This window comes from Durio zibethinus, chromosome 11 (assembly GCF_047325235.1).
Source record: "Durio zibethinus cultivar Kanyao isolate XHJ-2024 chromosome 11, ASM4732523v1, whole genome shotgun sequence".
NCBI lineage: Eukaryota > Viridiplantae > Streptophyta > Magnoliopsida > Malvales > Malvaceae > Durio > Durio zibethinus.
The window spans coordinates 1,901,054-1,915,785 of record NC_143172.1 but is presented as its reverse complement, the minus strand read 5'-3'; the positions used below and the strand labels follow the sequence as shown (position 1 = coordinate 1,915,785).

General features: G+C 35.4%; 3 protein-coding genes across 9 annotated transcripts; 2 read left to right on the top strand and 1 right to left on the bottom strand.

Moving 5' to 3' along the window:
- The first annotated feature begins 88 nt into the window (after positions 1 to 88).
- LOC111290035 (uncharacterized) lies at positions 89 to 5,803 on the top strand. 3 transcript variants are annotated; one of them, XM_089767590.1, is made up of 16 exons: positions 89 to 738; positions 833 to 891; positions 1,101 to 1,973; positions 2,128 to 2,194; positions 2,298 to 2,360; positions 2,482 to 2,545; positions 2,673 to 2,766; positions 2,840 to 2,923; positions 2,999 to 3,088; positions 3,203 to 3,230; positions 3,614 to 4,133; positions 4,221 to 4,281; positions 4,627 to 4,736; positions 4,820 to 4,907; positions 4,991 to 5,319; positions 5,445 to 5,803. In XM_089767590.1, the coding sequence occupies exons 1-15, from the start codon at positions 378 to 380 to the stop codon at positions 5,306 to 5,308; spliced, it is 2,880 nt and encodes a 959-aa protein (XP_089623716.1). In that variant the 5' UTR covers positions 89 to 377; the 3' UTR covers positions 5,309 to 5,319; positions 5,445 to 5,803. The 3 variants fall into 3 exon arrangements, with proteins under 3 accessions (XP_089623716.1, XP_089623715.1, XP_089623714.1); XM_089767589.1 differs by having other exon boundaries at positions 824 to 891; XM_089767588.1 differs by having other exon boundaries at positions 818 to 891.
- Positions 5,804 to 6,135: 332 nt separating this feature from the next.
- On the top strand, positions 6,136 to 8,400 carry LOC111289361 (bax inhibitor 1-like). 2 transcript variants are annotated; one of them, XM_022880338.2, is made up of 6 exons: positions 6,136 to 6,319; positions 6,848 to 6,991; positions 7,082 to 7,173; positions 7,525 to 7,711; positions 7,810 to 7,965; positions 8,080 to 8,400. In XM_022880338.2, exons 1-6 carry the CDS (start codon positions 6,209 to 6,211, stop codon positions 8,131 to 8,133), a joined length of 744 nt encoding a protein of 247 aa, XP_022736073.2. In that variant the 5' UTR covers positions 6,136 to 6,208; the 3' UTR covers positions 8,134 to 8,400. The 2 variants fall into 2 exon arrangements, with proteins under 2 accessions (XP_022736073.2, XP_089623719.1); XM_089767593.1 differs by having other exon boundaries at positions 6,832 to 6,991.
- Positions 8,401 to 8,862: 462 nt separating this feature from the next.
- On the bottom strand, positions 8,863 to 12,161 carry LOC111289363 (uncharacterized). Of its 4 annotated transcripts, none has more exons than XM_089767591.1 (4): positions 12,023 to 12,161; positions 11,392 to 11,491; positions 10,892 to 11,235; positions 8,863 to 10,275 (listed from the first exon to the last, which is right to left on the bottom strand). In XM_089767591.1, the coding sequence occupies exons 3-4, from the start codon at positions 11,170 to 11,172 to the stop codon at positions 9,255 to 9,257; spliced, it is 1,302 nt and encodes a 433-aa protein (XP_089623717.1). In that variant the 5' UTR covers positions 11,173 to 11,235; positions 11,392 to 11,491; positions 12,023 to 12,161; the 3' UTR covers positions 8,863 to 9,254. The 4 variants fall into 4 exon arrangements, with proteins under 4 accessions (XP_089623717.1, XP_089623718.1, XP_022736074.2 ...); XM_089767592.1 differs by having other exon boundaries at positions 11,891 to 12,102; XM_022880339.2 differs by lacking the exon at positions 12,023 to 12,161 and having other exon boundaries at positions 11,392 to 11,866.
- Between the last annotated feature and the right edge of the window lie 2,571 nt (positions 12,162 to 14,732).

The window sequence follows — 14,732 nt, the reverse complement described above, 5'->3', positions numbered from 1 at the left end:
CTATTAGCATAAAGGTTTATTTAGGTATACAAATAATTATAGATTAAAGCTTATCTTTTTTAATATAATGATGAAAATATAAAATTGTTCAGGGAGTTTATATAGTATTTTAACGAAAAATAAATTAAAATAAAATAAAAAATTTGGACGGCGAACAAGGGAGTAAATTCACCTTACACACGTTCAAGTTATCAAAAACACTGGCGGGAAAACTCGTGCGTGCTAAATCTTAAAATCCCATCACGTGCCTGATTCCCGCCTATCTCAGTACCATCCCAAAATTTTCCGTAAAAATTCCTCCATTTTCAAACCCTAACATCTCTCTTTCTCTCTATCGGATCCTGCTTCTCTCTTCTCTCTCTGTATCCATAATCGTCATGAAATGTAACTCGGAACAACTCACTGAGTCACTAAGCCTCTCGGCCACCGAGTCACAAAAGGCCTGGCACATATTTTCTCTTCTAGTCTTCGTCGGCAAGCCCATCCCTCTCCCGGACCTCGCTTCTCAGTGCACTCTCTTCCCGACAAGCCCCGCTCTCATCTCCTCCCTCTGTCGCATCCCAAACTCTCCAATCACTCTCTCAAACGACAAGCATTTCGTCGCTATCTCTTCCATAGGCCTCTCTTTTTTCGCCACTTACTTCGCCCGAAATTTCGCTGTTGCCGATGCTTTCACGTCGCAGCACATTCGATTCGGTCATTCCCCAAAGATATGGCTTGGCAAGAGGAAGCGAGACGGTAATTCGAAAAGAAACATGACTTTTTTGGCTATAATTTTGTTTTCATGTTTTTGGTTGACGTTTAAGTGATTTTTCAGTAGCAGATTTTGCAGATGATGAGGAGGAGAAGGAGTTGGTGTCGTTAAAGAGAACTCGAAATTATTGTACAAAGGTATTCGTTTGAGCTAATCATAGACAATAGATCTATAGAAAAACTCCATTAATTTGCTATTTATTAGTATCTGTTAGCTCAATTTGGCTGTACTTTAGTGTATGCTGATGACTGTAGATCTTGTAAATGCCATTAAGCAAATCTGTTTTTAGTAATTGTCCACTTTCAGAGTTATGGTATCAAAAGACTTACTACTAAAAAATTTTTAGGTACATTACCATCCAACCGATGGTATCAGCAGAATTGTAGAACTGAGAAATCTGCCTTTCTTGGTAAATAAAATTGTGCCCAACCCCTGTTTGTTAGCCGAATCAAGTGCTAGACAGTTAAGTGATAAAGTGAAGGGCATTGAAAATGTAGAAAGAGAAATGAATTTGGGAGACTATGCAAGGAGAAATGTCAGCAAAGGATTGGCTGCTAGTGAGCCTGAACCAGATCCAACCGTTCCAACTGGAAAACTATATCATGAGATAGACTTCAAGGCCTATAAAATCAATCCTATTTGCTCTCGGGAATGTGATGAGCAGAGAAATATATCACCAGTGGTGGGTGGAAAAGTTTATGTGGATTGTACCACAACAAATTTTAGAATTGCAGACAATGAAGTGACTGTTGAGGGCAGCAAGAAAAAGGAGAAACTCGATTTTGCAAGTAAAATAAAAAGAGTAGTGGATTTTTCTCCTTTGTTCAACATTAGCCTTCCCAATATACCACCTGAAAGAGATTTGAAAAGGCTTGGTGAGGATGACTGCAATCATAACATGCCATCTCTAGGTGAGGAACACCCCCTTGTAGCAGCAGGTGCTGGTGTTATACGTTCCATTACCAAGCTCTCTGTTCCCAGGGAGCAGCCGTCAGAACCTTCTCAGAAGGAAAATATTAATCAGAGGTATACGATGGCTCCAATATCGCAAACACCTGGCAAGTCTTTAGGGCTTACCAAGGTTGTTAATACTTACAAAAGGAAGCAGCATGGTGAAAGAGATCATTTATCAGTCCATGCTGTACATAAATCAACGCAGAACCATAAGGATATATATGTTAAAGAAAGAAGGGGAAATTCTACCACCATTTCTTCTCAGGTAAGCTCACTTCTCCATTTGTAGTTTTGCTGTCCCATGTAGGTTGTTCTATTGTTTATTTTTTTTTGTAAGAGGGAATCTATTTATGAGCCTGAATTTGGCTGTTGTGCATTACTTTAATTATAAATTAAAGAGCTATGTATGCTTGCTTTAGGATCAGGCAAAACCAAAAGAACTGCCAGACTTTGAATCTTATATTGTAGAAGAGGAAGAAGGTTCAGGTACCTAGCTTTGATTATATCTTGCTTGCATATCACATCACTGTTAGTCTGCTTTTCACTATGACCATTTGTTGATTGGCTAAGTTGAAACTCTAATTGGCAGGTGGTTATGGCACTGTATACAAGGCAAGAAGGAAGAATGATGGAGCTTTAGTTGCCATCAAATGTAGGAGGCAAATTTTATATAACATGCAGTTGCATTGTTGTGCTGCAATGAGGACTGTTATTGTATTGCACATATTGGGCATTCCCTTGATGTTATATTTTACTTATTTATCTCATTGCAGGTCCTCATGCCAATGCTCATAAGAACTATGTTAGCAATGAGTTGAAAATGCTGGAGCGTTTTGGGTAAGCATTTTACAGAAAATCTGTTTCATTTAAGAAAAATTTCTTTGTTTATAAAAGTGAAGAAGTTATTACTAAGCTCTTCTTCCTCCCTCCCCAAGCCTTTATATTTTCTTTTTGTCAATTTCAGGGGTAGAAACTTTGTAATAAGATATGAAGGATGCGTTAAGAGTGTGAATTCTGATTGCTTTGTTCTACAGTATGTTGAGCATGATAGACCTGAGGTAATTATTAGAATTTTAATAGCCATATTTTGTTTGTTCTTATGCTTGATGGTGAGTTTGTTTCATTGTGCAGGTGTTGAAAAAAGAAATTGATGTTTTTCAGTTACAGTGGTATGCTTATTGCTTGTTCAAAGCTCTTACAAATCTTCATAAACAGGTATGCCATTTTCTAGATGTGATGCGTCTATTCTACAAAATAACATGTTCTTAATAACTCTTTATATATATGCAGGGAGTAGTTCATAGAGATGTTAAGCCTGGAAACTTTCTTTTCAGTCGTAAGACCAACAAAGGTTATCTTATTGATTTCAATCTTGCCATAGTAAGTAGTGCTAACCTTACATCATTCTATGATTGGACATCGCATGTTTTCTTCAAATGTTTTCATGCTCTAGTTTGAGGGTTCATAGTTTCGTTCTTTCTCCTGTTTTGACAGGATCTGCATCAAAAGTACATGAGTATGGGTAAGTTCCTTTTTCTGCACCTTGTAATTAAGTATCCTAGTACCGTCTTAAAAAGAAGAAAAACTCTAGTACTTTTTTACTCTTAAGCAATGAAGAGGATCACCTAAATGCTTTTGTTCTCTTAATACTTCCTCTGTATATATAAAGATTCAATAAGGATTTAACCAGGATGTTAACTACATGCCTCAGCCCTCCTTATTATCCATATAGCTGACTCTATGTTGTGATCAAATGCTTAGTTTCTTGTTTGTTCCATTCCTGTTAAGTATTCTTGCTTTCATTTTAATGGTAATATTTTGCCTTTAAAGTTTCCTGATCTTACTACCTCGCTACCTCCTGATGATTAATTGATAATTGATATGGCATTGTTATACATTTCACAGACAAATCAAAGTTGGGATATGATGTAAGTTTTCATCGTAATATTGTTCCGGTCAAAGCCATTCATCCTGCAAATAACAGCAAGTTTTTAAATATCAAATCAAGGGAGAGAATCAACATAGAGGCAACAAAAAGCTCCAGGTTAACTTTAGAGCCTAAGAACATGAAGAAGGCAACAGGCCAAAGGAAGGCTCATAATGACTTGTGTAGTTGGAATAAAATCAATAGTCAGGGTGCAGATGGCTCAGGCATCACCTCAGCAAAGGACATAAGTGCAAGGACTCCTTCAGCAGAAAGGCTAAGAGAACCTTTGCCATGCCAAGGTAGGAAAGAGCTCATCAGTCTGGTACAGGAAGCAATGCAAAGTCCAAACCATGGAGTGTCACATGTTCCTTCACCCATGCGAAAGCGAGTTGCTGCTTCTCCTGGAAAAGTGGATAGACAGGTTCTTCATCCTACTCCAATGCCAATGAACTCAACTAGTGTTGCTATTTCTGGAGTTGGGTTTACCAAGAACAAAGGAAAGTAGTTTTCCTGTTAGAATTTGAAGTTCTGGTTTCAAAGAGCAATTGTGTTTAGTAAATTCATTGAATTTTATTCACTTGCAGGGGATGGGAAGCATAAGAGAGAAGGTCCTTGTGCTGGAACAAAAGGCTTCCGAGCTCCAGAGGTAATGAATAATAAACTTTAGTTTAGCTTTTAATTTTACATAAATAAGAAAAAAAAAAAACCCTTAAAGAGAGCTAGATAATTTAGAGTTTCCTGCTGGTGGTCTTATAGGTTGAATTCATAGAGAAGCTAAAAACTTATCCAAAAGAAAACTATTAATAGCCTACACCAAATTTAGCCATTTGACCAAGGTAAGAAAAATGATTTCTGGTATTAAAAGAACTGGAGGATATGGTGAATTGAACTTTTGCAGCTTCAGACCCCGAATAATGCTCCCTCCTTGATAATTGATATTGTTTTTCCAATGAATGGAACTCAAGTTAATGCTCACTCTCGATTAGTACAGGTTTTGTTCAGATCTCAACATCAAGGTACAAAGATTGATGTCTGGTCTGCTGGGGTCACTCTACTCTATCTAATGATCGGGAAATCACCCTTTTTTGGTGATCCTGAACAGTAAGACTTCATGCTTTAATTGAAATCGCTTGATCCAGTTTCTACTTTATGCCTCATGTTGCCAAAATCATTGGCACTTTCAGGAACATAAAGGATATAGCAAAGCTGACAGGTAGTGAAGATCTTTGGGAAGTTGCCAAGTTACATAATCGTGAATCCTCATTCCCTGAGGTATAAATAATACATCTGTAAATATAATCTATTCTAAAGTAAATAGTGATGTCCTGTGTTGAAGAGAATGATTTCTGTTGTAGGAGCTCTATGATAAGCAGTCTTTGACATCTATGAACCTACGGGAATGGTGCCAAATGAATACGAAGAGACGAGGCTTCCTCCAGGAGATACCAAGCTCACTTTACGATCTTGTGGACAAGTGCTTAACAGTGAACCCAAGATTAAGGATTACAGCCGAGGATGCCCTTAAGCATGAATTCTTCGCTTCAATACATGAAAACCTGAGAAAGCAAAGGGTTTTCAAACAGCGACTCAGCTTGGACTCTGGGACCAACAACAATGTTTTGCCGGGTGAAAGGATAATCAAATCCTTTAAGGCTTCTCTTCAAAAAGCTTGATCAGCTGTGAGGTTCGAAATCTTTTCCGCAGTTCTTATTGCTGTAAATGTATCAAATTTCCACCCCTGTAAAATTTACTCTTACATGTTTTAATCGTGTAACCTTTTTATGCCTCTTCATCGACAAATTGGTCCAGCCAAATATAGAAAGAAAAAGATCAGAGCTTGAGAGAGAAATTCCTTATATGCTTTAACCTCTGCCGTGGGGTCAAATCAGAACCATCTGCTACGCAAGGCATCAAGTTGTCGAGAAATTTACTTCACCCAAAGTTTCAGTGGTTCAGTCATTGCTCGGAATCTTTTCATCAGTTTTTCAAATTAGGGATAGACGGCTCATTTTACTGGTTTCTGCAATGATATTTTGAATTCCAGAGGGATCTAGATTGTGGTAGTTCAACAGGAAAAAAGCCCATCTTTAATCGCCGTTCTTAAAATTAACAAATTTGTTGAACACTTTAATTATGATTTTTAATTTTAATTAAATCGAATTAATGAAGTTCGGAACTTTTGGGACGTGGCAATGTTCTATTGGTTCACGTGACTCAGCGGCAGCGGAAGATATTTTCCTTCGTGACAAAGCGATGTTTTAGGTCTCTCTGTTTGTCATAGGGAAGCTATTGGTCAACCTATGAAACCTCGAATCTTCCAGAGCGTTTCTCTTTTTATTTCCTCAATTGCCCCTCACGTATAGTATAATGTCATAATGTTCGTACGTTTATCAGATGTAAAATTGAAGGGCTTTTTAGTCACGTAATCATCCAGTAATTTCCTAGAAATTATCCGAACCAGGTCCATTAAATACGCTGATCCAGGTCGTAGGCAAAATCCAATTCGAGACGCTTTATATCATTTTCTTTCCAAATTATCTTGCGATTTCTCTCATTTTCTCTCTCAACTAACAATGGACGCGTTCTCTTCGTTCTTCGATTCTCAATCAAGAAACAACTGGAGTTACGATACTCTCAAGAATTTCCGCCAGATCTCTCCTAATGTTCAGACTCATCTCAAAAGGGTAATCTTCCCAAAATTTAAGAAATTATGATGTAATATCTTTTGCCAATTGTCAATTCTTGTTGAATTTGTCCCTTGACTTTATTGTTTGATCTCTTGGATTGAATCTTTCTTCGGTTTTGAGAATAAAAAAGAATACAGTTATCATCTTTATGTGTTCCTAATGCTTATGATTTTATCTTCGATTTTTGGTCAGATTTTATTTATTTAGTTATTTTTTGCTTACAAATTTTGTTTTCTTGATTATCCGAATATAGTGTTTTTAGTTTGCAGGTTTATTTCATTTCTTTTGAATATGCCCCTAATTTGTAACCTAGGGTTTTGCAAATTGATTTTTTTTGGTGGATCTCTTGAATTGAATCTTTCTTTGGTTCTGATACTGTAAAAGATGTACAGTTCTCATCTTTATGTGATTTTAATGCTTATTGTCATTTTATCCTTGATTTTAAATCAAATTTATCTATTTAATTATTCTTTGTTCTACGATTTTGTTTCTTGATTATCTGAATATAGTGTTTCTAATTTGCAGGTTTATTTGACCCTATGTTGTGCACTGGTTGCCTCTGCTTTTGGGGCTTATCTTCATCTCCTTTGGAACATTGGGGGTTACCTCACGACATTTGCATGCTTTGGAACCATAATTTGGCTTCTCTCTACCCCTCCTTATCAAGAGGTAATAATCTTACTTGACTTATCTTAAATAATGATAGTTCTTTTGCATGTTTAGAACTCGTCTTTTAATGTGGTATTGTAAATTTTACAGCAAAAGAGGGTTTCTCTTCTGATGATGTCGGCAGTGTTTGAAGGGGCTTCAATTGGTCCTCTGATTGACTTGGCCATTCAGATTGACCCAAGGTATTTACCCTTTACTGGGTATTTTGTATTATTAATAATATATCCATGTGGTGAAAATACATGGATTTTGAATCAAGTTAGAATATATTCATTTTGTGTTACCTTTTGAAGCTAATATTAAATTTATATGAATGAAATACGGTAATTGATATTCAAATCCCTCAACTCTTTTAAAGGTTAGGGGCCTTTCCATAGTGGTGGATGACTATGGTTAATTGCTATTTTACTTTTACCATTATCTTGTCCTGTGAATCTCAATTGGGTGGGTGACTTTCAAATGCTTTTTCTTCTTTTAAACTTGATCAATAAAAGAAAAAGAATAACTCATGATGTTTTTCTCCATTGTAACAGTGTTTTGGTAGCTGCATTTGTGGGAACAGCGTTGGCCTTTGCATGTTTTTCAGGAGCTGCCATGTTAGCTCGGCGCAGAGAGTACCTTTACCTTGGTGGCTTGCTATCATCTGGCGTGTCAATGCTTCTGTGGTTGCATTTTGCCTCCTCTATCTTTGGTGGTTCAACAGCCTTCTTAATGTTTGAGGTGTGTGAACATTAATCGAAAATTCTGTGTTCTTGTAGTACTTGAAAAGCTACTATTGCCTGTGACTGACATTCATCTGTCTTTGATTGATCTGACAGATCTATTTTGGGCTTTTGGTGTTTGTGGGCTACATGGTAGTGGACACACAGGACATAATCGAGAAGGCACACTTGGGCGATCTGGACTATGTGAAGCATGCCTTGACCCTTTTCACTGATTTTGTTGCTGTATTTGTCCGCATTCTGATGATCATGGTGAGTCAAGCTAGAATAACTGATAAAAATTTTCTTTTAATTTATTTTACGACTGAGTTTATGTTACTTTTCATTCTTATGTATCTGTCCTAACATCAAACCTACGTGTTTCAGTTAAAAAATTCAGCTGAGAAAAGTGAGAAGAAGAAGAAAAAGAGGAGTGACTAAATCATAAACCAGTAGCAGGGTTTGTTTGCTCAGCGAACCTGCCTTGGAAAGATGCAGGAAGTTGTCAAATCAAAGTTGTTTTTATGCTTTTTGTAGTAAATTACCATGTACGGAAATGATAGGTCTTACTGTTTTTGCATCCGTTGATGGTTTTTGTTTGGCAAGTTTGTCAAACTAATGACATGTTAATATTTGTTTTTCTCATGGTTGCATTTTCTTAATCGCCCTATTTGCATATGGCAGAATATTAATGTGATATTTTAACCATTTTATCTTGTGATTTTATTTGAATATTCTTCTACTTTTTGGACTTGGACTACTTACATCAAAAGTTAATCCTGCCCACCCCCGGACGCCTCATTCCCCTGCATTGGCCAACTTTCAGTTACATGAGCTACTGTCACCCCAATTTCTTCGTAGAGAATCGTGGGTCAAAGGGTTCTTTCTCTATTTGCTCCGATTTCTGCTGTAACATCGTTGTTGCACAGTCTTTATGGTTGATCAGTTTTTAGCACGAGAGCGGGAATTGACGCACTGATTAAAACACACCACGACTTTTCACGTTTTTCACGCTGGAACTTAAAAGTTGCGCCAAACAAATTTCCGCTTACATTTTTTTTTCTTTTTTGACCAATAACTGTCCAGATTAAAGCAACGACAAATGATTTAGTACATTCTTTTTCCCCTATGGCGAATTGGTGATGCCTGTTTTAGCAAGCCAATGGTCTATAGTCGTTCTAATTGACTAAAAAATCATAGCCAATAACATATTGGCATTAACCCCCACCGAATGGTATAACAAAAAAGTTTTTCTTTCTAGCAAATACTGAATTTTTACTAGTACAGTTTGTTTATATAATGCAACGGAGTACGATTTAAGGAGTACTTGGTAATGAGAATACCAAAGAAATTTACCGAAGTCTCCTGTTCGTCGGATCATATCTACCCTCTGCACGTTACCTAAAATTGGAAAACATAACGCTTTTATCAATGGCAAAATGCTGATTATAAACTTAAAAATGACTTAGAAGCTATCACAGATGCCTCTTCATTTTCTTCTTTTCTTTCTGGCTTCCAACTTAGCATCCACGCAGCCACTATCATATTCAGATCCTTCTCCCTCATTCCTTATATAGTGTTTTCTCCCAAGTTCCTTTCTTCCCTCTGGCTCTAATTGCTGCTTGGATCCCCCGTTCCGATGAAGGATAGCGTGTTATTTCAGTAGGGTCATTTAGAAGCTCCTTTGCATCTCTAGCCTTGTTTACAAGGCTGGTCTCATCTAGTTCCTTTTTCTTCACAATCATGTCCTTTAAGTCAGTCTTATGAGTCTTCCTGAATTTTGTGCATGCATTCGTCCCCTTATACAGGTCATGTTGACTCTTTCTCATTCTTTCAGGTCCATTGCCAACTTTCACACTTGGCCAACAACCCGTTTTTGTTGAATGGGCCATATTGCCAAGAGGCAATGGTTGAAGATGATCTTGAAGATCGCTGACACAAACTGAGGCTAAGGGTGCTTTTGCATTCAGACTGTTTCCATGCACGGTTTGCTTACTCTGCCTGGTACCTGTAGGCTCACTGACCTCATTGATGTAGTTTACATGATCAACATTATGGTCGTTTAGCAGAAAATCTCTACTCTTTTGACTCCTACCAGTCTCTAAGGATGATGCACCTCTCCTTTCTCCGTGCTTTCTACTGTCATCAACAGGACTTCTACACACCCTATGATAATTTCTGCTTCTACTATCAATAGACTGGCATCCAAAACTCCCAGACCTCGAGGAATGAGACTCCTCACGGCAATACCTCCAAGGCTGGCAGTACCTCCGAGGCTCTGATTTAGATGGAGATCTCCTTTCCCTGTTCCAGCTTCTTCTCAGGCTTCTGCCTGTATGCAATCTCCTATCCTCACTATCACATGCATTCTCTCTGCGATGTGATCTATGGTGGTCCTTGTAATGATCATAACGGGTGTAAGAGTTGAAATTTCGAACATCCCACTTGCTGACATGATCTCCCGGTGAATACTTCCTATGTTTCTTGTAAACTTCTGGATATTGGAAGAGATTAGATCTAGATTTTGATCTTGAAAATTGCTGAGATGGAGGCTGTAATTGAGCCTTCCATTCCTTATTGCCCCTAGCCAAAATGAGATCCCAACGAATAAAAAAAGTTGCACATATTGATGAATAATAAATGAAAGCACATATAAAAGAAAAATATCATGATGGTTATACTGAGGTCAATATCTATCAGAAGCTTTTGATCAGAAAATAGAGACTAGTTACTCTGCAATTTGCATGGTTTGCATGGCACACTTCATTTTTCCTTTCAATTTAGAGGTAAATTTATTGGATCCGTTATGGGAAAGTAAAATGCCATTGTAAACTCCGTAGCAAAGAACTATATAGCAAAAATGCTACAAACTTAATTCACATGAGATTTAAAACAATCGATGAATCTATTGACTTTGGTTTAAGGCACCTTTGAAAGAAAATTTACTCTAAATACCAAGCTCATTTTTTTAGTCTGTTTGATTTAGACAGTTGCATGTTTTTTCAGGTGGAATTTTGACAACAATCAGAATCACCAGTATCACCACATTGCTAACAAACCAAAAACGAAAGTACACTTTCATATAGTTAACTTCAAGCAATGAGGGGTGAGAGCTCTAGAGAGAGAGCTAATTGAACAATATGTCAATACATTCCTGCTTGTATATTAAAAATTATATGTTAAAGCCATAGGAGCATACCTTTCTGAGTTAAATTCATGTGTTTTCACTTCTGATGCAAAATTGTTTTCCCCTTTAAAAATTTCACCAACTTCGGCCGCACATTCTGTGGTCTTCTGAACGGCTGCTTTTATCCTTGCCTCCTGTGCATCAGCAAGCTGTTGGGACCACAGCTGTTGGCTCGGCAGAGACCGTTCAAAAAATTGTTCTTGCAATGCTATAGAATCCATAAAAGCTGACTGCAGTAAGGTTCCCTGATTTGGTTGGCTGGGCTCCTTCGTTTCCTCAGATGTAGACTCCATTGCTTAGCCTTCTATCTTTGCATTAAAGAATCGATTGCTCCAAATTCAGGACTGTTCCTACACCTGTGATATTTCAAACAAGGTAATGCCACTACCGCAAATGCATTACATGGTATGATGATTCTACAACTACAGAGGATTTCAATGGTTTTACTAATCTTTACTCACTTTAACAAATGTAATAAACTATTACCTTACTCTTGTAGGTAGTAAAGTTACCTTAATATGAACATTTGAAGCTGATAGATAAGGCAATATCAATTCCTTAGTTGATGCGCCCCTTTCTTAACAGTTAAGTAAACGCAGCCACTCTCCCCATCTGGAAAAACAAAAAGAGGAATATCAATGGAAAGTATCAATCTTTATTTGAAAATTAAACCAGTATTTGAGGACTTCATTGAAAAGATATCGGAATAAGCAGTTAATTTTACTGCCTAATTGTCATTTGTTTGCTTGCAATATCAGCAGAATCTTACTAAATTAATTGCAATTGTAATCACAAAAATTAAATTGAACTACATTTCTTTGAAGAAAAAAGAAACCCATTAATTTCAACTTAAACCAATAAAAAATATTAAGAATAATGAGAAAAATGACAACTTTCTTCCTAAGAAAGTTTTGATTTTTCCTTGAAAATCAAACCATAAGAAAATAAGCTTAATAAATTATAACCCTAGAAAAACACACATCAGGGCAATCATCAAATAAGAAACATAACAAATGCCAAAAATGTGTTTCCTTTTTGGCCCCTCCATCGATTGTAGTCGAAGAATCTTCATTCTCAACTTTCAAAAAGACCTAAAAACACATGCATTTGTTATACAGGATAATTATTGCATAAGAACAAAACCTGGAAAATGCGAAACAAACAAAAATGAAGGAAAAATAGAAACAAGATGCTTCGGAGATAGAAATGGAACGGAGCGAGAGAGTGAAAATGGAGAGTAGCGTGTTTAAGAAGCTAAAGACTCTGGTTTGTCTAGTTTTTTTGGGCCAATTTCTGATTTGTTTGGGTCACTCCGTCTTTTATCTTTTGGGCATTTGGAAATTAGGCTTACTGTTAGAATTTAAGAAACCTTATCCAATAATTTGTTCTCCAAAGCCCATTCCAATGCAACTATGCATCAATTGCGACAGGGAAACGGTTGATCAAAGAACTTTTTTTCTTTATCCAATAACCTTGAACTTACGCATCTTAATTCACTGAAAATTTAATTTTAAAATTTAAATTCTAAGTTTTTTGTGTTATACCTAATATCTTTTCATGTATTCATGTTTTATTATGGTAAGGCTTAAGGACCAGCTAATCTTAACAAGACAAAAATATTGATTTTAATTTTATAATATATAATATGATAAAGTAATCCTTATATGTATTAACGTGCGTGCATATACGTGTATATATATATATATATATATATATAAAAGAGTCAAACCAATGAAATATTGAACAGCTTCTCAACCATATATTATATATCATATTCGAATCTAACTAATGTTTAATTGTTGAAATGTTATGTCTGCATGCTTATGAGTTAGGAGACTAAATATTAACTTTGTATGCAATAATTTTCAAATCAATTAGTTCCATTTATGAATCCATGTATATTTATTTAAATTTTAGTTAATATTTATTTTTTTTCGTTAGAACCGTTAATTAAGTTAATACAAAGATTTTATTTTTTTTTCGAGATGTTAATTTTGTTAATAAAATCTTTTATAAGTACTAATAAAGTAATTAATTGCAAACCAATTTATAAATCTCCATCATTCTTTCATCAAATAGTTGGTGAAAGAATGTTCAAGATTCTAAAGTACAATATAACATGTCTTTAAAACCCACAAAAGATCATTTCTATCCTATAAGAATATTTTGTGAAGTTGTATTATATATTGTTCTTATCATTTTTGCACTAAAAAACCATGAATCATTAATTCCTAAATCAAATCAGTGTAGAATGACAGACAATTCATAAGTAGATTACCTTCCTTTTTTGAAAATTATAAATAGCAAAATGATTAAATATTTTCTAGCATATTTCCTCAGAACCAGCTGGTGCCATGCACGCAGGTTTGTTTGACACATTTATTTAGTTGCAAAAAATAGTGGTCTCCGGAATTCTTAACCATGAATAGCAAAAAACTTCCCCATTTTAGAATTGGGCATTTAAGGAAAGGCTGGGTAGTAGTTGGCAGTCTCATTGCTTATAAATTGCCCCAGGCCAGAGGTCTCTCCTGCACACTATCAAGAGCGAACAAAAAAAAAAAAACTCTATTTTAATACTGTGTAGTGCATGTGGTCTAAGAGATTCAAAGTAGGTTTAATATGATAATTTACCTACTCACTTTTATGCCACAAGCATTACACAGTATTCAAATACAGAGTTAATATCATTTAAAAATTCTACGACGTATTTTGATGATCAGAAAAACATAGCTCTATTTTAATATTGTGCAGTGCATGCGGTGCAAGGGATTCAAAGTAGGTTTTATATACATAATTTACCTGCTCACTCTTATACTGCATGCATTGCACAATGTTCAAATACAGAGTCAATATCATTCAAGGATTCTACAACGTATTTTGATAATCAGCAAGAGAAAGCTTTATTTTAATGCTGTGTAACGCATGTGGTATAAGGGATTTAAAGTAGGTTTTATATGCATAATTTACCTACTTGTGCTTATGCCACAAGCATTACACAGTGTTTAAATACAAAGCTAATAATATTAAAAAATTCTGCGACGTATTTTGAAGATTAGCAAGATAAAGCTCTATTTTAATATTGTGTGCTGGGTGCGGCATAGGTATTCAAAAGGATCTTTTGGTTAATGTTTTACCTTGCCTCATGCCTCAGCCATTACAACGTGTTCAAATATGAGCTTATTATACTCGACCATTTATCTCAATTAGTCGGTATATGATCTCTTACTTAAAGAGTAGGGTTTGAATCTTTGTTTTTCAAATCAATATATAGATCTTATTATTTTAAGATTATTATTCTTATTATTTGATTTGAAAAAAAAAAGATTTAAACTGGATTCTTTGAGTAAAAGATTATACATCAATCATTAAATCAAATGCTTAAATATAATTAAAGATTATTTTATCACGTATGTAATTTAATATTAGTTGTAATTCTATTAAAATGATGATGATGTTTGTAGAAAATTAATCTACAAATGTAAAATTCATAAGATGCCAAAAAAAAAATTGTTTAATTCCAGCAAGATCATATTTTCTAATTTTGGTTACAAAATAATTTGAAAAAGAAGAAGAGAACTATTTGTGTTTTGTTTTTTAATGGTTGAATAATTTCTTGATAAATTTTATCTAGAGAAATTTGGACCTTTTTCCTGTCAAAGAAATTTCAACCTTCTAAAGTACTATGTGTTTATATAAATATAAATATATATATAAATATATATATATATATATATATATCAATATCGATATCAAGAAATTGAATGGAAATTTTGAGGGAATTTGGAAGAAAAATATTGTTCTATTGAGGGTAGTCTCCGGATATGAAGAATCTAGAACTCGAACCTATAGATTG